Source organism: Pan paniscus, chromosome 12, assembly GCF_029289425.2.
Source record: "Pan paniscus chromosome 12, NHGRI_mPanPan1-v2.0_pri, whole genome shotgun sequence".
Classification (NCBI taxonomy): Eukaryota; Metazoa; Chordata; class Mammalia; order Primates; family Hominidae; genus Pan; species Pan paniscus.
The window spans coordinates 16,222,971-16,246,431 of record NC_073261.2 but is presented as its reverse complement, the minus strand read 5'-3'; the positions used below and the strand labels follow the sequence as shown (position 1 = coordinate 16,246,431).

Below are 23,461 nucleotides of genomic sequence, written 5' to 3'. Positions count from 1 at the left end.
AAATATTCAAAACCTGAAGTTAAACAAAGAATTATTAGACATGACACTAAAAGCAACATCCATTAAAGAAAAATACAGATAAACTAGCTTCATCAAAATTAAACACTTTTGCTCTTTGATGTATTAAGAGAATGACGAGACAAGACAAAGTAGAAACCAGAAGAAAATATCTGCAAACCACATATCTGACAAAACCTCATACCTAGAACCCTGAAAACATCATTGGCCATTAGGAAAATACAAGTTAAAACCACAATGAGGTATAACTACACATCTCTCAGAAAGACAAAAATAAAAAAGAGTGACAATACCAAACACCAACAAGAATGCAGGTAAATGATCTCTTAAATATTGCTGGTAAAAATGTAAAATGGAAGAGCCACTCTGGAAAACAGATGACAGTTTCTTTAAAAACAAAATATAAACTTAACTATATGACCCATCAATCCTACTCCTAGGTACCTGTCCTAGAGAAAGCAAAACTTACATTCACATAAAACGCTAAGCATGAATGCTGACAGCATCTATATTTACAATTGCTAAAAACTGAAATCAACCCAATTATCTTGAATGAAAAACCAACTATGGCACATTCATGCAATCAACTACTAATTAGCCATAGAATGCAATGAACTGTCGATACAGGAAACAACTTGGATGAGTCTCGAAATCATGAGAGAAATTTTTGAGGGTGATGTAAATGTTCTATATCCTCATTGTAGTAATTACATGAATCTATACACGTACTGAAATTCACAGAACTATACACAGAAAGAAAAACTTAATATCAGGTGTACTTTTGAAAACTAAATTTTAAAAGAAAAAGGAGATAGGTAGTAACACTCCACATACATACCAAGACTACAAGTCTGCTTCTTTCACAGATTCCAGGGAGGTAAGGATAAGGCGGCATTCCTTCACCCTTCAGACAAGAACTCACCCACTGATAAATACTTGGTGGCTCAGATGTAAAAAATGATGGATGATGCATAAATCCTGTTTGACCTTTAAAATTAGATAAATATTCAAAAAGACACGAAAATACATTAAGACAACATTATTTTATTTTAAACGGAAGATGATCAACAGTTACTTGTCATTTTGAAACAACTAGAATAATATTTTTCCAGCCGTGTGCAGTGGCTCACGCCTGTAACCCCAGTACTTTGGGAGGCCCAAGCAGGTGGATCACGAGGTCAGGAGTTAAAGAACAGCCTGGCCAATATGGTGAAACCCCATTTTTACTAAAAATACAAAAAAAAATTAGCTGGGCCTGGTGGTGCGCACCCATAGTCCCAGCTACTTGGGAGACTGAGGCAGAAGAATCACCTGAACCCAGGAGGTGGAGGTTGCAGTGAGCCGAGATCACGCCTAAGAGACAGAGCAAGACTCTGTCTCAAAAAAAAAAAAAAAAGGAATAACGTTTTTCCATATTCTCCAAAATGCTTCATGTTTTCTGCCACAGTACATAAGTAACTATGTTATTAAATGTAGAATTTAAATGACTTCTATTTTATCCCATCCTGGATGGAAATTTAGCAAATTCTTGTTCCCAAGGCATATAAAGAATCTAACCAAAGGCTGGATGTGGTGGCTAACACCTGTAATCCCAGCCCCTTGGGAGGCTGAGTCAGGTGGATCACTTGAGGTCAGGAGTTCGAGGCCAGCGTGGCCAACATGGTGAAACCCCATCACTACTAAAAATACAAAAATTAGCCAGGTGTGGTGGCACACATCTATAACCCCAGGCAATCCCAGGCACTTGGGAGGCTGAGGCAGGAGAATCGCTTGAGCCTGGAAGGCAGAGGATGCAGTGAGCCAAGATCGTACCACTGCACTCCCGTCTGGGCGACAGAGTGAGACCCTGTCTCAAAAAAAAAAAAAAAAAAAGCAGAATCTAATCAAAAATCTTGACCTAACCCTAAAGGTGAAAAAAACAAAAGAAACATCCAGGATTCAGGTCTGTTCCAACAACTGGGACCCAAATTTCAGTACCTTTAGCTCAGGGTCTAGGATAGTACAGTGGTGATGGAAATGTTCTGTGTCTGTATCTGCACTGTCCAATATGGTAGCACTAGCCCCATGTGGCTACTGAGTTCTCAAAATGCGGCTAGTGCACTGAGGAAATATATGTTTTATTTTAATTGAATTTAAGTAGCATATGGTTAGTGGTACTAACTGTACACTACAAGTCTAAGTTAAAAGCATCCTTGGTGGCCTGGCGCGGTGGCTCACGCCTGTAATTCCAGCACTTTGGGAGGCCGAGGCGGGTGGATCACAAGGTCAGGAGATCAAGACTATCCTGTGTAACACGGTTAAACCTCGTCTCTAATAAAAATACAGAAAAATTAGCCAGGTGTGGTGGCGGGCACCTGTAGTCCCAGCTACTCAGGAGGCTGAGGCAGGAGAATGGCGTGAACCCAGGAGGCAGAGCTTGCAGTGAGCCAAGATCGCGCCACTGCACCCCAGCCTGGGTGACAGAGCGAGACTCCGTCTCCAAAAAAAAAAAAAAAAAAAGCATCCTTGACGCTGGAAGCTCTTTCTCTGACTTTTGCAAGTCAGAACCTTAGGGATGGGTAAAATTTTCCCTAAACACTGAAGATAGTATGGCTTACCACGTGTCAGAAAACAAGCACTATGAACTAAAATCTGCCTGGTGGAAAGGCACTGCCCCTGACTTAGAAGCTAATGGTAAGAAATACATCCTCTGCTATTCATTGAGAAAGATACAAGGAAATATCACTACACTGTTGACAAAATATTTAAAAGCACGACTACTTACCTGGATCAATTGTGCACACTTGTCCAGTAGTTCTGACAAGCGTTGGGTAGTCTCTATAGTAATGATCTACATAAGGCCCCAATTTTAAGTCCCTAAAACAGTAAGGGCATGTAAAAAAGAAGGTATTACAGCACTTTCTCCCAACAGAATTGGAAGGATTCATTAGTTGAATCTTTCAATTTAAAAACTTACTTATGAGAAAGATAACCAAATCTAGAGTCTCTCTATTGTATTTTTGGACTTTAAAGTGCCCAGTGTGACAAATGGAACCCAATCTCTTTTTGCTAAATTTTGTGGAAGTAAAACTACAGTAAAAGCACCGTGATCTAGTTCCTCCTCTGCTATTTACTAGCTGTGTGATCTTCCATAAGTCATGTCTATAAACCTCAGTATTTTCTTCTAGAAAATGGGGCAATACCAGCTCACTTACTCTGAAGTTTTAAAGATTAAATAAGATAAAATATGTAAAAAAAAAAAAAAACCTGATAAAATGTAAAACATCATACACATTACTTATTTCAGAGAGCCATGATTATGGTTTGGAAATTACTTAATTACAAAAGAATTTTCATGATAGTAATGACATCCTAAGAGATATTTACCATTGATTAAAACTGCCATGTCTCAGGATTGAATTTCAAGATCTCAAAAAAGACAACAGAAATTAGAAAATGTACTATATCTTAACTCAGAGGTTGACATTTCAATTCAAATTCAACTTCTTTATCACCAAAGGTCATAAAGGTCAAACAACACATAAGTATGACCCTAGAATTCTGAGCCATACACCAGGTGCTTCAAAGCTCTTGAAAGGTGTTGAAACGTATTTTTAGAACTATCTTATTGTGGATCTACTATGAGTGCCTCAAAGACAGGGACAACCTCAGACTGCAACAAGGATAGCAGAGCAAAATGAGTCTACAACTATCAAACACTCATATCCCAGGAAACAAATTTAGGCAAGTTTCCTCATCACTAAAATAGGAAACTTACCTTGTTTGAGACTTTATATGTAAACTATGATTTTGTCAACTATAAAGCACTATTTGAATGTGGATATTACAAAACAGCAGATGTTATTCTAGAACTCCCACCGCAGTATAGCCAGTCGGTCATCCTGTCAAAATGAAAATCTGAGCAGGTCATCTCCATTTTTTCGTGACCTTCCACTAATCTCAGGACAAAGACTAAAAATCCCTGCATGGCTCACAGGCCCTTACAAAACCAGTATCTTCAAACAACTCTGTGGTTTACAGAGATGCCCTAGTTTTCTGAGAAGGTAGATTTCAGAAAATTATTTACAAGGTCCCTATATGATATCATGGAAAAGACAGTCATCTCAGGACTTCCTGGCAGTTTCTAACCTACAAACAAATTTACCTTGCCAACTGAACGAGAAGTTCAACAAGTGAACAAATTCCTTCTCCCATTAGAGTATTCAACTTAAGCTCCTCATACACAAGGTGAAGAACGAAAAAAATTGCAGGTATGTGCGTAAAGAGAAGTGTAGAAGAATCCAGACTGAGATTCTGTGAAAAATCCTCATCCTTCATCTGTGAAGCTTCTGAAGGACTCAGACATAAAGATCTGTTCAAAAGATGAGACTCAACATTCTGGTGGTAGTCTGAATTTAGTAAATATTCCCAGTCCTGAGAAGAATAAAAAGAATATTAATTTTTAAAAATAATACCTCCTTATAATATCATAAGAAAATTAATTCACTTAAAACAATTCAAGTTTCATTTTCACATTAAGTTGATCTAAGAGTATGTTAAAAAAAAAAAGATAATGCTAAGAATGAAGTAACTATAAAATAGCAAGCCAGTTATAAACGTTAAGGCAAGCCACCTTTAAAAACCATTAAAAAAAATCTTTTCATGCCCTCTTAGGAAAGACATTGGGAGAAGAATTATACTATTTAGGTAGAGATTGAGAGAGAAAATTTAAGATTATCTCAGGCTAGGTTTTATAGGAAAAGTAGATGGCAAGTTAGTGGCCACTACACTGAACTGTGTTTTGGTAAGAAGGAAGGTCCACCTGCATTCATCTGGTGTATTCATCTTTCCACATGTATAAGATGCCAGGGCTAGTAATATAATCTAATAATCAACTGATTTTTATATTCAGACTGATTGGACTACATTTTCCAAATGTTCAGTCTATTTTGGTTCTACTTGTGATTTACTGCATTTGGTTCAGAGAATGTGGTTTATGCTATTTCCAGATCTTGGAATTTACTGGTGTTTTTATAAGGCTTAATACAGTGTGTTATTCTAAATTAAAAATTCTTAGACTAGATACAGAAAGAACTAACCATAAAAGAAAAAACTGGGCCGGGTGCAGTGGCTCATGCCTGTAATCCCAGCACTTTGGGATGCCGAGGCGGGTGGATCACGAGGTCAGGAGATCGAGACCATCCTGGCTAACACGGTGGAACCCCATCTCTTCTAAAAAAAAACAAAAAAATTAGCTGGGTGTGGTGGCGGGTGCCTGTTAGTCCCAGCTATTGGGGAGGCTGAGGCAGGAGAATGGCATGAACCTGGGAGGCGGAGCTTGCAGTGAGCTGAGATCATGCCACTGCACTTCAGCCTGGGCAACAGAGCGAGACTCCGTCTCAAAAATAAAATAAAATAAAATAAAAAACTGATATATTGGATAACTAAAATAAAAAATTCTGCTCATCAAAGACACTGTTAAAGCCACATTCTAAGGGAAAATATGGTCAAGAATTCATGTCTAGAACATGTAAGAACTTCACCAGCTTATATATTTTTTAAAATCTAACTTACAAGTCGATAAAGATTTGAACAGAAACTTCACAAAAAGATACATAAGCAGCTAATGAGCACATGAAAGAGTGTTTAACATCCTGCTACCTCAGCCTCCAAGTAGCTAGGACTACAGGTTATGCGCCATCATGCCTGGCTAATTTTCAAATTTTTTTGGTAGACAACTGGTCTTACTATAATATGTTGCCCAGGCTGGTCTCCTGGGCTGAAGCAGTCCTCCTGCCCCTACCCCTCAAAGTGCTGTGATTACAGGCGTGAATTTTCATTTAAAAGAAATTAAATTAAAAGAAATTAAAATTACAGATGTGAATTTTAATTTAAAAGAAATTAAATTAAATTAAAATTCACACCTGTAATCGCAGCACTTTGAGAGATAGGGGCAGGAGGACTGCTTGAGCCCAGGAGTTTGAGACCAGCCTGGGCAACATATTATAGTAAGACCTTGTCTCTACCAAAAAAATTTAAAAATTAGCCAGGCATGATGGAGCATACCGGTAGTCCTAGCTACTTGGAGGCTGAGGTAGGAGGATGGCTTGAGCCTAGGAGTTCAAGATTACAGTCAACTACGATAGCATCACTGCAGTCCAGCATAGGCAACAGAGTGACACCCTGTCTCTTAAAAAAAAAAGAAAAGAAATGAAAATGTACGTCCACGGGCTGGGCATGGTGGCTCACACCTGTAATCTCAGCACTTTGGGAGGCCAACATGGGCAGATTATTGAGGCCAGGAGTTTGAGACCAGACTGGCCAACATGGCAAAATCCAGTCTCTACTAAAAATACAAAAATTAGCCAGGCATGGTGGCACACACCTGTAATTCTAGCTACTGGGGAGGCTGAGGCATGAGAACTGCCTGAACTCGGGAGTCAGAGGTTGCAGTGAGCCGAGATCGTGCCACTGCACTCCAGCCTGGATGACAGAGCAAGACTCCGTCTCAAAAAAAAAAGAAGAAAATATATATCCACAAAGACTTGCCAGTGAATTTTGGCAGTAGCTTGCTTTATTCATAAGACTTAAAAAAAAAAAAAAAGGAAATAGCCTAGATATCTACCAGCAGAAGAAGGATGGATAAACAAACTATGGTATATTCACACTACTCAGCAATAAAAAAGCACAAACTACTGGTATCTGTTAACAATATGAATTAATCTCAAAAGCATTATGCTGAATAAATCTTATACCAAAGATTACATACTATATTATTTTATTTACATCAAGTTCTAGAACAGGTATAACTAAGATATGGTGACAGAATTCAGATCAGTGATTGCTAGAAGAAGAGAATAAAGCTGATTAAAAACAGCAAGAGGGGCCGGGCCCAGTGGCTCATGCCTGTAATCCCAGAACTTTGGGAGGCCGAGGTGGGCAGATCACGAGGTCAGGAGTTTAAGACCAGCCTGACCAACATGGTAAAACCCCATCTCTACTAAAAATACAAAAGTTGGCCAGGTGTGGTGGCGCATGCCTATAATCCCAGCTATTCAGGAGGCTGAGGCAGGAGAATAGCTTCAACCCAGAAGGTGGAAAGCCGACATCGTGCCACTGCACTCCAGCCTGGGGGATAAGGCGAGACTCCGTCTCAAAAAAAAAAAAACCGCAGAAGGAAATTTTATGGAGTTATAAAAATATTGTGTGTCTTTATAGGAGTGTAGGTTACATGAGTGTGCATATATTAAAACTGATCAAACTGTAAACTCAAGCTGTATTTCATTTTTGTAAATTACACCACAATTTAAAAAAACATATTTGGACCACTTAAGAATAATACCATGGAGGCCAGGTGTGGTGGCTCATGCCTGTAATCTCAGCACTTTGGGACGCCAAGGTTAGGAAGGTAACTTGACGTCAGGAGTTCGAGACCAGCCTGGCCAACATGGTGAAACCCTGTCTCCACCAAAACTACAAAAATTAGCCGGGCATGGTGGCGGGCGCCTGTAATCCCAGCTATTCAGGAGGCTGAGGCAGGAGAACTGCTTGAACCTGGGAGGCGGAGATTGCAGTGAGCTCAGATCGTGCCACTGCACTCCATCCCGGGCGACAAGAGCGATACTCCGTCTCAAAAAAAAAAAAAAGGAATATACCATGGAACCTGATACAACTGAGAACCTTAATTTAAAAAACACTGCATAAAAAAGGTAAATGCTGTCATTTCAGGTGATCAGTTGATACTAAAATGTCTACAAACCCAAACTGAAATCATGCAGTAATACATGTATTAATTTTTAGAAAATCATTAAAGACCACAGAAAATGTAACACATCCTACTCTTCAAAATAATTGCTATTCAGTATTAAAATAAATAAAGTGAAAGGTGTTGGAAAGATAGAGGAATTGATAGGAATACCACAGAAGTGGAAGAATAGTATGAATATCCATAAATTAATTTATATTAGCAAGAAATAATAATGCTTACATCATCAGATCCAGTCTCGGAAGGCCTTGCTTTTTTGGGCGCAATGACAGGAGAAAGTGATCCTTCAAAGTCAAACTGAAAAGTAACCCCAAAAGAAAAGATAAAAATCATAAATGCATTCCTGTCCACTGATCAACTTAAAGGATTCAGAAATCAGTTCTGCCAATTATGAAAACTGAGAAAAGCCATCAAAACTCATTTTTTGATCTGGAAAGTCATTATTTAAATATCTTTCTTCCAGGTTACTGTAAAGATGAAATGAAATCATATTAATATATGCAAACATCTAGAACAGTGCCTGGGCTCCTAAGGACTGATTTTAATGGTAGTTTCCTTCCCTCTCCTACTTCTGTAACGACATAGATTACATCACATCTTTGGTAGAAAAAGAAACTTTAGGCATATCCACAATATACCAAGTCTCAAAGGATCAACCCAATATCAGTCAAATGTTAGAACTAAGCAAACATTTATTTACAGTCCACCTACAGTAAACTATCTAACAATTCTATGGCAGAGACAAGTAGCTACTCTGGAAAATCTTTTTTCTCCTCTTTCTCCTGAACCCACAGCCAGACTACATACATACGTCTGCCTCCTTTGAAGTTAGGTGTGACCCTTTGACAGAGTTAATTATAAATGGAAGTCACTGTCATCACTTTCAGGACCAGTCCAGTCCTACCCCTGCTCCTCCAGGCTCTTTGCCCCTTCCACCTGACTGGAATGCAGTCAACCAACGGCAATCTTTGAACCAAAGATAAAAGATCCTCCATCAACCTGGGTTCCTGAATAACTGTGTGGCCTGTTTATCTGCTAAGCCCTGTTATGTAAGCAAGACAGACATTTTTATTGTGTTTGAGCCATTGTATCTTTTGAGGCCTTTCTATTACAATAGTGAGCCTATCTTCTAACTAGTACAACTACATCAAAGCAGTTTTCTACAAGTTGCTCTTCTTCAATTTCCCCTGGCATAATCTTTGCTGCCCCAGCTACTTCACATGGGCATTGACCATCAACTAATAAACTGTAACTCTATAAATGGCAATGGTTATTTTCCTATGCTGAAAAACTTAGATATTTATCAACTCACTCACCTAAACAGAGTTGATTTCTATATAAAAACTAAACATAGGTAGCAATAAAGTGATTTTTAAAACTGAATGTTATTGAGAGAGAAGATCTGCTTGTGAAGCGTTCAAATAAAAAACAGCCCAACTCATATATATTATAAAAAACCTGGTAGTAACAGTGAAATCAAAGCAACAAATATAACAGTAACTATCTAACCTAAAACTTCAACCAAAATGTAACACACACAAAGTCCCACAGTCAAAAAGAATGTTCCTGCTATAATTATCAGATTCATAAGGCCTGGAGTTATGAGAAAGTAGAAATTGCCTGATAAGGATGGCTCTTTGTGCCATACATGGATCTGTTTAATCTTCACTCTTTCAATGTGTCTCAGGTTAGCCAACCCTGTTATATGCTCCTATGGACCCTTACCCTTCATCTATCATAACACATTTATCATATATTATTTATTTGTTTCCCCCAAGACAGTCAATTCCAGAGGAACAATCTGTTTTGTCTGGGGTATATGTGAGAAACCTGGCATCATGCCTGGCCCACAGCAGGGATTCAATATTTATCTAATGAAAAAAACAGCAGCCCGGAAGCCACAAAAAGTTAACCCCAAATGCAACTGTTCCTACAATGTACAGTCCAGTGCACTCATGTAACACATCAGCAAATTAAAGAAAGCACAAAGAAATGCCAAAAATTGTGTAACGAGTCATTGGCAGAAATTCTGTACTCCACCACATTATATATATGAAAACAAAAAGAATAAATCTGAACAAAGCAAAATGAAAGCCATTTGCCAATGAGGACCATTTTATCCTAAGCTTTGACTATGAGGACAAAAGATAACAAGGGTTTAACCATGCAGTCCTATAAATAAATGGCAAAGCAACTTGGCCTCAAGAATTGATTTCCTTATTCCTTCCTTTATAATTATCATGCAATAAGTAAGTCAAAGAGCCATGTCCTTCTCTGCAAAGGAAAAAATGGGTAGGTGCTCAGTCCTCCCCAAAACATGGAAACGCGAGGGGGCATAGGTTCTCTGCCAGAGACTAGGACACAACAATCTGTACTCATCAACAAGTTCCAAGGACAATGATACACAAAACTACAGAAAGCTGACGTGCTTTTTCATAATGTAGAAATCCAGTTTCTATGAGGCTTAATCTTTTCACATGTAATAAAGAACAGAAAAATTGGGGATAATGTCACTTGGATACACTTGTTTAAAATAAGAAAAGAAGGTAATCCTAGCACTTTGGGAGGCCAAGGTGGGAGGATTACTTGAGCTCAGGAGTTTGAAACCATCATAGCCGACATGGCAAAACCCCGTCTCTACTAAAAATAAAGAAATTAGCCAGGCGTGGAGGTACACGCCTGTAATCCCAGCTACTCAGGAGGCTGAGGCACAAGAATCGCTTCAACTTAGGAGGCAGAGGTTGTAGTGAGCCAGGATAGCGCCACTGCATTCCAGCCTAGACCACAGAGCGAAACCCCGTCTTAAAAAAGGAAAGAAAAGAAAAGAAAATTGTCCCTATTTTCCCATAAGATTTCTCTCAAGGAAATTGCAGAGAGCAATTCCTTCATGTGCTGAAATAGACACAAACTCTTAAAAACAGTATCTCACTCAGATGGAAAACGGCATTCACTCAACAAATGTTCACTGAGTATCCTTCTATGCCAGGCAATACCACAGGTCCTGGAGAGAGAGAGTAGTAAACAAAACTAAGCAAAAATCTTTGCCTTCCTAGAATTTACATTCCAGTTGGGGGAGGAAGGACACAAAACAAAATAAGTAAAACATATAGTATATTATATTTAAGTGAGAAGAAAAAAAAACAGGTAAATGGCACTAAAGGTATGGAGGCAGGTGTAATTCTATAGAGAGAGGCAGGACAGGCAGCACTGAGGTGACATCTGAATAAAGACCTAAGCACATCTTGTCAGAGGGAAAGCATTCTCCATAGAGGTAACGGCAAGTGCTAACACTCAGAGGCAGAAACATGCTGGCAGTGCTCAGGGAACAGAGCTGAGGCCAATGTGGCTGGGATGATGCGTGCAAAGCATTAAGAAATAAGAGCAGGAAGGTGAGCAAGGGCTAGGTCACATGGCATCTTATAAGCCTATGGCCTTTACTCTGAGTGACATGGGAAGTCACTGGGGGATTCTATGCAGAGGCGTGACGAACGCAACCTGACGTTATCAAACAGGATTACTGTGGCCACTGGACTGAGAAGAGACTGGAACATAGACAAAGGACATGAAATACGAATCAAAAAATAAGAACTATAAATAACTGATGAAATTTTGAAAAAAACATTCCCATTTACTTATAGAGAAATAAGATAAAATTTCTCAGGAAGCTGGCAAAGGTTCACCACACCACAAATAAACATTGCAGTGAAATGGGCGCTTTTAAATGATGCTAGTAAGAATGTCACCGGCGAACCCCTTTCCAAACATTACTTGACCTCACAGTTTCTCTTTTAAGATTCAATTCTTGGGAAGTAACTAGAGATGTGGTTAAAGATTCGTGAAAAAGGATGTTTATAAATTACAATAAGGAAAACAACAGATTCACAAGGTACAATTATTAGCTATTGGTTAATTATGATAAAACTACACTATGAAGAAATGATGGAGATATTTTAGAAAAAAATTTTAATGATACGGGAAATTTTCATTGGTATTTTTATATAGAAGCTAACATCAAAAATATTTAGAGTGGTTATCTCTGAGTAGTATAATTATTTTCTTAATTCCTCCATTTTCCACATTTTCCTTTCATAATTAAGACAAAAAACAAATTTTAAAAATGGATTTGCTGGCCAGGCGCGGTGGCTCACGCCTGTAATTCCAGCACTTTGGGAGGCTGAGACGGGCAGATCACGAGGTCAGGAGATCGAGACCATCCTGGCTAATACGGTGAAACCCCGTCTCCACTAAAAATACAAAAAATTAGCCAGGCGTGGTGGCGGGCGCCTGTAGTCCCGGCTACTCGGGAGGCTGAGGCAGGAAAATGGCGTGAACCCAGGAGGCAGAGCCTGTAGTGAGCTGAGATTGCGCCATTGCACTCCAGCCTGGGCAACAGAGCGACATTCTGTCTCAAAAAAAAAAAAAAAAAGGATTTGCTGTGCAAGACTAAAACATATAGAATGGTACAGCTGAGCTACCTGGAAAGGGGGTAATTACAATCTAGAGTGATTTTTTTTCAGAGTGACCAAGGCAAAGTTGTCCTGGGAGTGATCTCCAAAGCTAGAAGGCGATCACCAATACTGAAGACACCACTCTGCTGATTTTGTAAATAATCTAATAAGGGCCTGTAAGGATTTTACTGCGGGAAGAGGGTGAGAGATAAGGCCTTATACCATTAACAGAGTAGATACTCAGGCTAAAGTACTTTAAATCTCCCTCAAATCAAACCTTCCTCTTCACATCCCAAGCAATATGTGTGTAAAAAGACAATCTTGTCTTCAGAAAACAATGTTAAACAAGGAGTCAGAAGATGCAGTCTAGTCACAGTTTTTAAAAAATCACAGATCTGTGATTTCTTTGTGATCCAGTTTCTTCATTAATAAAACCAAGACTATCACTAATCCTAGCATAACTTGCAGTCATTTTACAAAGGTGAAATGAGAAATAGTCATATATGCTTTAACATCCTAAAGCTCAGTAATTATAATCACTAGTAAAATGTTAATATTAAATATTAAGTGAGATTTGATTTACAATATATAGATACAATAAATCTTAATATTATTCTATTATTTTGAATATGATACGCCTATTATGTAATCTCAATGTTATATTACCAATTATGCAACCATTACATTAACAGAATAACTCATAAAGAAAACAACTGTATTTACTTACATTTCTAGTCCATGCTAAGCGGTCTGTGTTATAACCCATCATGTTCATGAGACAAGTCACAAATAAATTCCACTCTGAGTGATAACTGGGTCCTCCTGGAGCACTGTGGACATTGTACCACTTGACAAGCATCTGAACTGCTATTTCTTTTGGCAGGATAAACTTAATTGCTTGCAAACACGTTTGTACTATTAAAAGCAAAGATTAATTTTAGTATTCTTACTCTGCATGCATTTCTTTTCCCCTTTCAATAACCAAGTTTTTTAACTTCTACTATGTAAAGGCCAATTATTATGAAAAGAAAACTGTCATTAAAGAGCCAATGGGATGCAAACATTACCTAACCCATCATCTGAAACTAAAACCAACTACTGAATTCAACAGGGCTTGAAAGGGGTCTGAAGACAGCTTTTTTTTTTTTTTTTTTTTTTTTGAGAGGGTGTCTCGCTCTGTTGCCAGGCTGGAGTGCTGTGGCACGGTCTTGGCACACTGCAACTTCTGCCTCCTGAGTTCAAGCGATTCTCCTGCCTCAGCCACCAAGTAGCTGGGATTACAGGCGTCTGTCACTGCCCCAGGCTAATTTTTGTATTTTTAGTAGAGACCATGTTTCACCATGTTGGCCAGGCTGGTCTCAAACTCCTGACCTCATGATCCACCCGCCTTGGCCTCCCAAAGCACTCGGATTACAGGTGTGAGCCACTGTGCCCGGCCAAGGACAGCTTTTTGATCATTAATTTTGCATCAGAAATAAAGTAACCAAATAGCCCAGTTTGCCAGAGACAGTCCTGATTTACATCCATTGCCCAGCAATTACTAACTGCTCCCCTTCTAGCTCGGGTGACAAATTAAAAGTCACTATGGGCCAGGCATGGTGACTCACGCCTATAATCTAAGCACTTTGCGAGGTCAAGGCGGGTGGATCACCTGAGGTCAGGAGTTCGAAACCAGCCTGACCAACATGGTGAAACCCCATTTCTACTAAAAATACAAAAATTAGTTGGGCATTGTGGCAGGCACCTGTAATCCCAGCTACTCAGGAGGCTGAGGCAGGAGAATCGCCTGAACCCGGGAGGCAGAGGTTGCAGTGAGCCAAGATCACGCCATTGCACTTCAGCCTGGATGACTAGAGCGAAACTCTGTCTCAAAAAAAAAAAAAAGTCACTATGAAAAACATACAACTTCTATGTTTATACATTTATATAAAATATTGCCTATATACTTCAGTAAATATATAATATTCAATATATGCATCCACGAATAGCAATGCTTAGCTAGCATTATATGATGTTCTAAATGAGTTAACATGCCTATTAACCAAAGCTTTATAACTTTATTTCCGATGTCATTCAGTTTCTAAAATGTTTCACAGGCTCTCTGTCTTAAAAGGGTTAAGAATTAATACCACATAATTTACACCATCTTTTTTTGGTAAGGGGAAACAGGGTCTTCCTCTGTCCCCAGGCTGGAGTGCAGTGGTGCAATTATAGCTCACTGTCACCTCCAACTCCTGGGCTCAAGTGGTCCACCAGCTCAAGCTTCCCAAGTAGCAAGGACTACAGATGCATGCCAGCATGCCTGGCTGATTTTATTTTTCTTTTTGTAGAGACAGAGTCTCACTATGTTGTCCAAGCTGGTCTCAAACTCCTGGCCTCAAGCAACCCCCTCACCTCAGCCTTCCAAAGGGAGGGGATTACAAGCACGAGCCCACCACACCTGCCCTTATACCATTCTCAATGGCTCCACATCAATTATAGCACTACACTGTCATACAATGATCCCCTCAGAGTGGCCAGGGCTACCACTGTGAAGAGACCCAAATCTGCTTTTAGTAGTAAATAATCCCAAACTGCAATGTTTGTGTACTCACATATCCTCTCTTCCAGGATTCTTTTTTCCCCTTCCACTGTCATGCCACTGGGCCCACCCTCATCAACATATCCTCTATCCCATCAGTTTGCAATGTGCAAACTCACACAGCACAGGTTGGAAGCAAATAATATTAAAATACCAAATAACCAAGTATGTCATAGCTGAATCCAAAATAAGTGTAAACCCAATGCTGCATGAGTGTGTGAGAACCCTTTGCAGGTAAAGTACATAAACTTATGTGCATAAACTATGGGGCTTCTGTTTGGCTATAAAGGGGTAAGATTTTTTGTTTTCATTTATTTAATTTCTTCCATTATTATTTGTTTTTATATATTTTGCTTAGGCTTATAATAGTTCTAGGTACCTGGCCTTGGGATTATGAAATACCTTTTAGAGCCGGGCGCGGTGGCTCAAGCCTGTAATCCCAGCACTTTGGGAGGCCGAGGCAGGTGGATCACGAGGTCAGGAGATCGAGACTATCCTGGCTAACACAGTGAAACCCCGTCTCTACTAAAAATACAAAAAAATTAGCCGGGCGTGGTGGCGGGCACCTGTAGTCCCAGCTACTCGGGAGGCTGAGGCAGGAGAATGGCATGAACCCGGGAGGCGGAGCTTGCAGTGAGCCAAGATCGCGCCACTGCACTCCAGAACCTGGGCGACAGAGCGAGACTCCATCTCAAAAAAAAAAAACCTTTTAGAAGGCAAGGAATCTCTATATCAACTTGGAATACCATTTACTAGCAGTGAAAATTCCTAAAATGTAAAAGTCATTCTTGTCTACAATCTGCCTGCTTTGGCAGTTAGATTTGAAACCAAGATATGTCATGAACTTCCTTATATCATACAGGCATTCTTTTCTTAACCTACGTTTGTTGGCAAATCCCTTCAATTCTAACATTTTGTTTACTATGCTATGTTCAGAAATATTCTCCTCAAGCATTTTTGAAATTGCATCTCAGGAATAATTCAAGCAGAATCCAATATTTATTAAGATAATTCTGATTGTATTTTGACAATAATATTAAGTTTTATTCAATTAAGGCAATTAGGTTACTTTCACAATTTATCTGAAAATTGAGATATTTATTTTAAAATTAAAAACATCATTAATACATTACAGAAAAAAAAACATTAAATATGCCAAGAATTATCTTAGTTGCTTAAGCTTCCAGTTTCCCAGATGTTCTTGCAAGAGGCATGTCCATATATATACATATATACATATACATATATATATATATATATATTTTTTTTTTTTTTTTTTTTTTTGAGACAGAGTCTCACTCTATCACCTGGAGTGCAGTGGCACGATCTCGGCTCACTGCAACCTCCGCATTCTAGGTTCAAGCGATTCTCCTGCCTCAGACTCCCAAGTAGCTGAGATTACAGAAGTGCGCCACCACACCCCGCTGATTTTTGTATTTTTAGTAGAGAAAGGGTTTCACGACGTTGGCCAGGCTAGTCTCGAACTACCGACATCAAGCGATCCACCCACCTCAGTCTCACAAAGTGTTGGGATTACAGGTGTGAGCCACCATGCCCAGCAGGCATGTCCATATATTATTATACTGCACAATATTCCCCAACAGAAGAACCTCAGGGAACAGAACTAGCACATCCTTCACCTGTACTCCAGCCTTAGAGCACACATAGAGTGGACATCACAAAGCACTCCCTAGCTCTTTAAAGCTCCTCTACAAAGCTAAGAACTTGATCCAGTGGCTTCAAAAATGTCAAAGTAATGTTTAAAACCCCAATTATTAATGTAAATCACAATTACTTCATGTCTTATAAATGAAACTTCTCAATCGTACCTAATTCAGAGGTGGCAATTTCAGGAATAGTGATCCTAACCATGGAGCCATTACTCAGTTCCTAGATGGAAACAAATGAGAAAGTAAATAAAATCTGTGCATTCTAAGTCTTTGAATGTCTTAAAAATAGCTGGTACAAGACTTTGCCCATCAAAGCAATAAAATAAATGAAAAACAATTTTCAAACAGAAATGAACACTTCCGAATTTCAGAAACTTTAAATGTAATTATTTGCAAAATGTTTTCCAAAATGCTTGTTTTAATAAAAAGTGTCTAATCTTTATACAGTGAGTCACCATCATCAAAAGGACATTTACTTTTAATGAGAAGACAAAAAATCACATCAATATACAATTCAACTGACTCAACAAGCTTTTGTTTTCACTAAGTTTTTAATAATACAGAAACTGTAGAAAACAAGCAGAATTACTGTATAGTAAAAAGTAAAATCGTGCCAAAAAATGACACAATAGATTTTTTTAAATCATGAGAAATGTTTGTTGTCATTTTTCAGACAAAATTCTGTATTCTGTCAAATTTGAAATGCCAGCCCACTTCTTGGAAAGCTACCAAATGTTTATACTTACTAGGGTGACTCTGTTATGGACAGGATCTCTGATAGAATGAATGTAAGTTCCAAGCTGTTGGAAAGTACAATCCTCATTATAGAGAGAATCATGAAGTTTTGAAGAATCCCTCAGTTCTGGAACTGGGGACAACAGAACAACCTGTAAAAAGTTGTAAATACGACACAAATGAATTGTTTTCTGAGAAATTAAGGACAAGGAAATTTAACTATTTCTTTTTTGCATATGGTCTAACAAACAATATAATGTAATGATTCAAAAACATTCTGCTCCAAGCCAAGCATGGTGGTGCACACCTGTATAGTCCCAGCTACTCAGAAGACTGAGACAGGAGAATCACTTAAGCCTAGGAATTTGAGGCTGTAGTGAGCCTATGAATAGTCACTGCCCTCCAGCCTGGATGACACGGCAAGACCCAGGCTCTTTAAAACATTTTGTTCCAGATAAAATGAAGTATCAGCAAACCAAGGTCGTCACAGAAAACAACTAGAAAAGGTAGGTAAAAGGAAAACATCTGATTGGTGGCTATGGAAAAGCTGTGGAAGCAACCTGGACTTGAGGGACCAAGATCTAGGAGAGAAGGCAACTGCAGGGAAGGGGGCCAACGTTCTTGGAGAACCTTGCTTTTTCTGCTCTGGCCATCTGCAAATTTTGGTGGTAAGAGGAACATATGGAAAGGGTGACAATATGCAAGGAAAGTCATAGCTAAGAGGGAGAGAAGCCAGCAGCACTGTTAGCAACCTTACAGGGCTAAAGACTAAACTGTGAGCTGGGGCACGCGGTGGCTCATGCCTATAATCCCAGCACTTTGGGAGGCTGAGGCGGGTGGATCACTTGAGGTCAAGAGTTCAAGACCAGCCTGGCCAACATGGTGAAACCCCATCTCTACTAAAAATACAAAAATTAGCCAGGTGTGGTGGCAGGTGCCTGTAGTCCCAGCTATTTGGGAGGCTGAGGCAGGAGAATCGCTTGAACCCAGGAGGTGGAGGTTGCAGTACGGTGAGATTGCCCCACTGTACTCCAGCCTAGATGACAGGGCAAGACTCCATCTCAAAAAAAAAAAAAAAAAAAAAAGACTAAACTGTGATTTGAGGCAGCTGAGGAACTAAGAGCCCAGGAAGAAAGGACAGTAATGAAAAAGCCAACAAATGAGACCAGTACTTAGTGGTATTTCCCCTATAAGCAATTATTTATTCAAAAATACAGGAACAGCATTTATTTGCTTAACTGCAGATATGCAAACAAAAAATTTAAATGATCTTAGTTACTATCTACATGCAGATGCTTCCAATCTTAATCTCTAGTCATGACCACTGATCCTTTTTTGATTCCTTTAATTCAATTTATATATCTCTAAGTGAATATCTTGTCAACACTGACAATCAAGACTAAGATGTATTTATTCTATTCCAGATTCTACTCTAAAAGTCACCAGGAAAAATTCAGCTCCACTGGTCCGGGCTCTAAGTCTACTAGCAAAATCTTCCAGAGAAGTGGAAAAGCCATCAGCCAATGTGTTAGACTATCATTTCCATGACCTTACACCTATCAAAAAGGCACTATTACCAGGCTTATAGAATTCTAAAAAAGTTGGAAACCATTTTCCATTATAAAAGAAATTCTTCCAAATCACACAAAACACTCTGACACTTCTCCAGTTCCCCCTTTGAATGTTCTGCAAATGTGCTGGTTTGAAGGAAAAAAAATTCAATGTGGCACATGTTTAAAAATATAATGAAGACATAGACATTATCAAATACAACTCATAGCACTAACCTTCCCTTTGAACCGTCCCTAAACATCCACACTCACATGTCCTTTAAATACAAACCACTTTTCTCCAGGCTTCCTACCTTGGTAAATCCAGGTACCTTCCCAGGTCGTTCAGAGAATTCGGAGCCTCATTCCACATCACCTTTCCCCAGCCCAGCAGCACAAAACCAATCAGCTGACAAACTCATTTCCACCTCTCAAGGCCTCTCATATTAATCCCTCCTTTCCACACATATACTGCCCTAGCTCAGACCCTCTCATACTTCTTAAACTGACACAGACAACCTCACTTGGAGGCTAACTGGTCTCCTTATCTTTAATCCCAAAATACACCTATTTACAACACAGATCCAAAACCTCATAACTCCTTTCTCAAAATCCTGTAATGCCCTGTCAATTGCATTCAGAAGAAAACCACCTTTTCATCCTTTCTCCCTTTAAGAGCACATTAGTAAGAGTGTAAATCCCAGTTCTACCACTTAGTAGGTTTATTTCATTTGTAACCTCTATCTCATTTGTAAAAAAAAAGAATCATAGTACTATCTTCTCAATAAAGCTGTTCTAAGGAAATAATTAATACTAATAAAGCACTGAGAACAATGCCTAGCACATAGAAAATGCTCAAAAAAGGTTATTATTGTTATCCAAACCCTATCCTGCCTCACCCTACAGACTACTTGTACTTTTATAAGTATTTATTCTACAGATTTATTGAGTCCTTATGACTAGGAGATGAAGATACAAATATCCATTAAAAAATGTTCCGCATTATCTGGCCTTCCTGCCTGTGCCTGTGTGGTTTCTCCTTGCCCTGAATGCTCCTTTCTACCAACAGATATCCTACTCAACCCCAAGGTCCAAACGAAGACGGACATGTCTCTCAGAGATGAGGCTTTGATTTTGCCATGGCCTCCCATTGGATGGTATCTTCCCATCAGTCAATCAACGATGGTACTCTCTTTTCCACATTACTGAGTCATGAGTCTTTCTTAAATTCTAATTTCTTATGCAGACAGTACATCAACTCCACACAATTGTGAGATCCCTAGATGGAAAAGAATGTATCATTTCCATCTCTCCAGCACCTTCAAAAAGTATCACATACATCACAAGGGAGGTCAGTGTATGTTAACTGAATCACTTCTGTTTGAAAACATTTATTCTGCAAGTAGAAACTAAAATTAAGTTAACCATGGAAAGAACTAATGTTTAACCAAACTTCTTTAAAAAATGTTAACTTTTTGGCAACACCTAGTCCTTTTCTTACCTCGTCCAATGATCCAAGGAGTTTACTAAGAGGCTTTGGAGTACTAACGCCATCTAGTGGAGTACTGGGCCGAGGCATTGTGTTGGACATCGTCAGAGAGGGAGCTGGCAATCCAGGAATAAAAACCTTTCCCACCTTTAAGCAATAAAAACATGTGGAAAAAAAAAAACTGCCTTTAATGCATCACATCCTTAAATAAAATGTTAAGGAATGTAAACATATATTTCTTTTGATATTTCTAAGTTGATGCTCACCAAACACAGCAAAGAAACAATTCAAATGTCAATAATCTATTGAATTCCACTATCCAACTGTAAATATGTTGGTATAATTTTTTTTTTTTTTTTTTTTGAGATAAGATCTCACTCTTTTCCCGTGGGTGGAGTACAGTGGCATGATCTCAGCTCACTGCAGCCTCAACCTACCAGGCTCAAGTGATCCTCCCACTTCAGCCTCCTGAGTAGCTGGAACTACAGGCACATGCCACTATGCCTGGTTAATTTTGTATTTTTTGGTAGAGACAGGGTTTCACCATGTTATCCAGGCTGGTCTTGAACTTCTGGGCTGAAGCCATCTGCCCACCTAGACCTCTCATACCTTGGTATAATTTCTCTTGGTTGGATTCCTTCTCTTCATTACTGAAGACTTTTTTTGCAGGCAAGGAGAGGAATGTTAATATACTCAACACATTATATAAAAATCTGCACACTATGTACTCTTCTACCTTTTTGGTCATAAAGACAGTAAGAACAGCGGCCGGGCGCGGTGGCTCATGCCTGTAATCCTAACACTTTGGGAGGCCGAGGCGGGCGGATCACAAGGTCAGGAGTTCAAGAGCATCCTGCCTAACACAGTGAAACCTCATCTCTACTAAAAATTAAAAAAAAAAAATTAGCCGGGCGTGGTGGCGGGCGCCTGTAGTCTCAGCTACTCTGAGGCTGAGGCAGGAGAATGGTGTGAACCCGGCAGGTGGAACTTGCAGTGAGCCGAGATCGCGCCACTGCACTCCAGCCCGGGCAACAAGAACGAAACTCTGTCTCAAAAAAAAAAAAAGAATGAGTTGACAATCCGTGCTAACCACTCCTTATTTTGGCTATCTGTAGGGTACTTAGCAAAAACAGAAATTCACATCTGTACAGGCTGAAAACTTGATAAGACTAAAAAGGAGATGCTCAGAACTAAAATGAGATCTTAACAATGTACATATTCATGTTAACACACTATTCAACAGCTAACAAAATAACAGAAGTTGCCCCAATAAAATCCTTAGGCTTAAAAAACAAAAATAACAGTGAGAACTAATTATGCATAATTTTTTAAAAGCTATCTCAAACCCGTAATTTACGAAAAGATGGAATAAGCACATACCATGCTATTCCCTCATTAATCACCAAAAAGAAAAAAAACTGAATAAAATTTATAATGCAACTAACAGAAGATTCTGAAAAAGTGAAGAAAAGAAGACAAACTGGCTAGTAACCTGAGACCCAGGAATGACCTAATGATGAATTCCCTAGGTTTCTGGTCTTTTTGACTCCTTACATAACCAGGCCTCAGGCTTTCAAAGTGCCTATAACACAGACATGCCAACGTTCACAGACAAAACACGCCCTAAGAAAATCTTACTCTTTCCAGCCAAAGTGTTGGTAAAAGAATGACCAACCAGGACAGAAACTTTTCACTATATCTGCCCTACTCTTTGCAAACACCAAGAAAAAAGTCATGGCCATCCCTTCCTCCTCATCAGGAGGGACAGTGAAAATTTTGAATGTCCCTCGTCTATTTGAGGAAGTCCCCTTCTATTTCTAGATGCTGAGGATTTTTTTTAGTCACGGATATTTGATTTCATCAAATGATTTCTCTGCATCTATTTAGATCCTTGGTCAGCAAACCATGTTCCATGACCAAATCTGGCTTGTATCCTGTTTTTGTACAGTCTGTGAGCTAAGAATAGGTTTTATGTACTTAAATGGTTAAGGAAAGAATAAAACAAGACAAATATGTAACAGAGACTGCATGTGGCCCATAGAGGCTAAGATACTTGTCTGAACTCCTACATAAAAAGTTTGCCAGGCTGGATGTGGTGGCTCATGTCTGTAATATCCCAGCACTTTGGGAGGCTGAGGTGGGAGGATCGCTTGAGTCAGGAGGTCATGGGTGCAGTGAGCTGTGATCCCACCACTGCACTCCAGCCTGAGTAACAGAGCGAGATACTGTATCAAAAAAACAGAAGAGAAAAGAAATTGCCAAGGTTGGAGAGGACATGAACAACATTATCAACCAAATGGAATGAACTGACATTTACAAAATACTCAAGGGTGCCTTCTTGGTGATTTGGCCCTTTAAAGTCTCTCTTTGTTCCTGGTCGTTTTTTTTTCCCCACTTTATAGCGACTCCAGCTATCTTTTGATTACTGTTTGCATAATATATCTTCTTTCCAGCCTTTAACTTACCTATGTCATTATATTTGAAGAACACTTCTTATAACCAACATATATAGTTGGGCTGTACTTTCTAATCTCTTCTGCTAGTCTCTGTTATTTGTGTTAGACCATTGTATTTAATTAGTGGCCTAGTGGGATTTAAATCTGCCATTTAATATTTGCTTTCTGTATGTTCCCACTTTCTTTGCTCATCCAGAAGAAGCAACTCTTCAAGTTTGATCATAAGATTTTGGCAATTCTGTTCAAGTTTGGCAATTCTGTTCAGGTTTAATCATAAGATCTTGGCAATTTAGTCACATCTTCAGGCTCTACTTCTAATTCTAATTCTCTTGCTATTTCCACCACATCTGCAGTGACTTCCTCCACTGAAGTTTTGAGCCCCTCAAAGTCACCCATGAGGGTTGGAATCAACTTCTTCCAAATTCCTGTTTATGCTGATATTTTGTCCTCCTCCCATGAATCATGAATATTCTTAATGGCATCTAGAAAGGTGAATCCTTTCCAGAAGGTTTTTTTTTTGAGATGGAGTCTCCCTCTGTCGCCCAGGCTGGAGTGCAGTGGCACAATCTCAGCTCACTGCAAGCTCCGCCTCCTGGGTTCATGCCAGTCTCCTGCCTTAGCCTCCCGAGTAGCTGGAACTACAGGCACCCGCCACCATGCCCGGCTAATTTTTTGTACTTTTAGTAGACACAGGGTTTCACCGTGTTAGCCAGGATGGTCTCGATCTCCTGACCTCGTGATCCACCTGCCTCGGCCTCCCAAAGTGCTAG

The 23,461-nt window shown here is 39.3% G+C and overlaps 1 protein-coding gene across 5 annotated transcripts in view; it reads right to left on the bottom strand.

Annotated features, from left to right (window-relative positions):
* Positions 1 to 23,461, bottom strand: part of ANAPC1 (anaphase promoting complex subunit 1) — a 118,081-nt gene that overhangs the window by 64,624 nt on the left and 29,996 nt on the right. For all 5 annotated transcript variants that reach the window (XM_034953559.3, XM_034953560.3, XM_055107421.2 and 2 more), the window contains 8 exons: positions 20,248 to 20,382; positions 17,208 to 17,348; positions 16,621 to 16,681; positions 12,938 to 13,125; positions 7,985 to 8,059; positions 4,163 to 4,431; positions 2,783 to 2,874; positions 857 to 1,005 (listed from right to left, as the gene is read on the bottom strand). In XM_034953559.3, the coding sequence (XP_034809450.2) occupies positions 857 to 1,005; positions 2,783 to 2,874; positions 4,163 to 4,431; positions 7,985 to 8,059; positions 12,938 to 13,125; positions 16,621 to 16,681; positions 17,208 to 17,348; positions 20,248 to 20,382 (1,110 nt within the window). The remainder of the gene's footprint in view (positions 1 to 856; positions 1,006 to 2,782; positions 2,875 to 4,162; positions 4,432 to 7,984; positions 8,060 to 12,937; positions 13,126 to 16,620; positions 16,682 to 17,207; positions 17,349 to 20,247; positions 20,383 to 23,461) is intronic.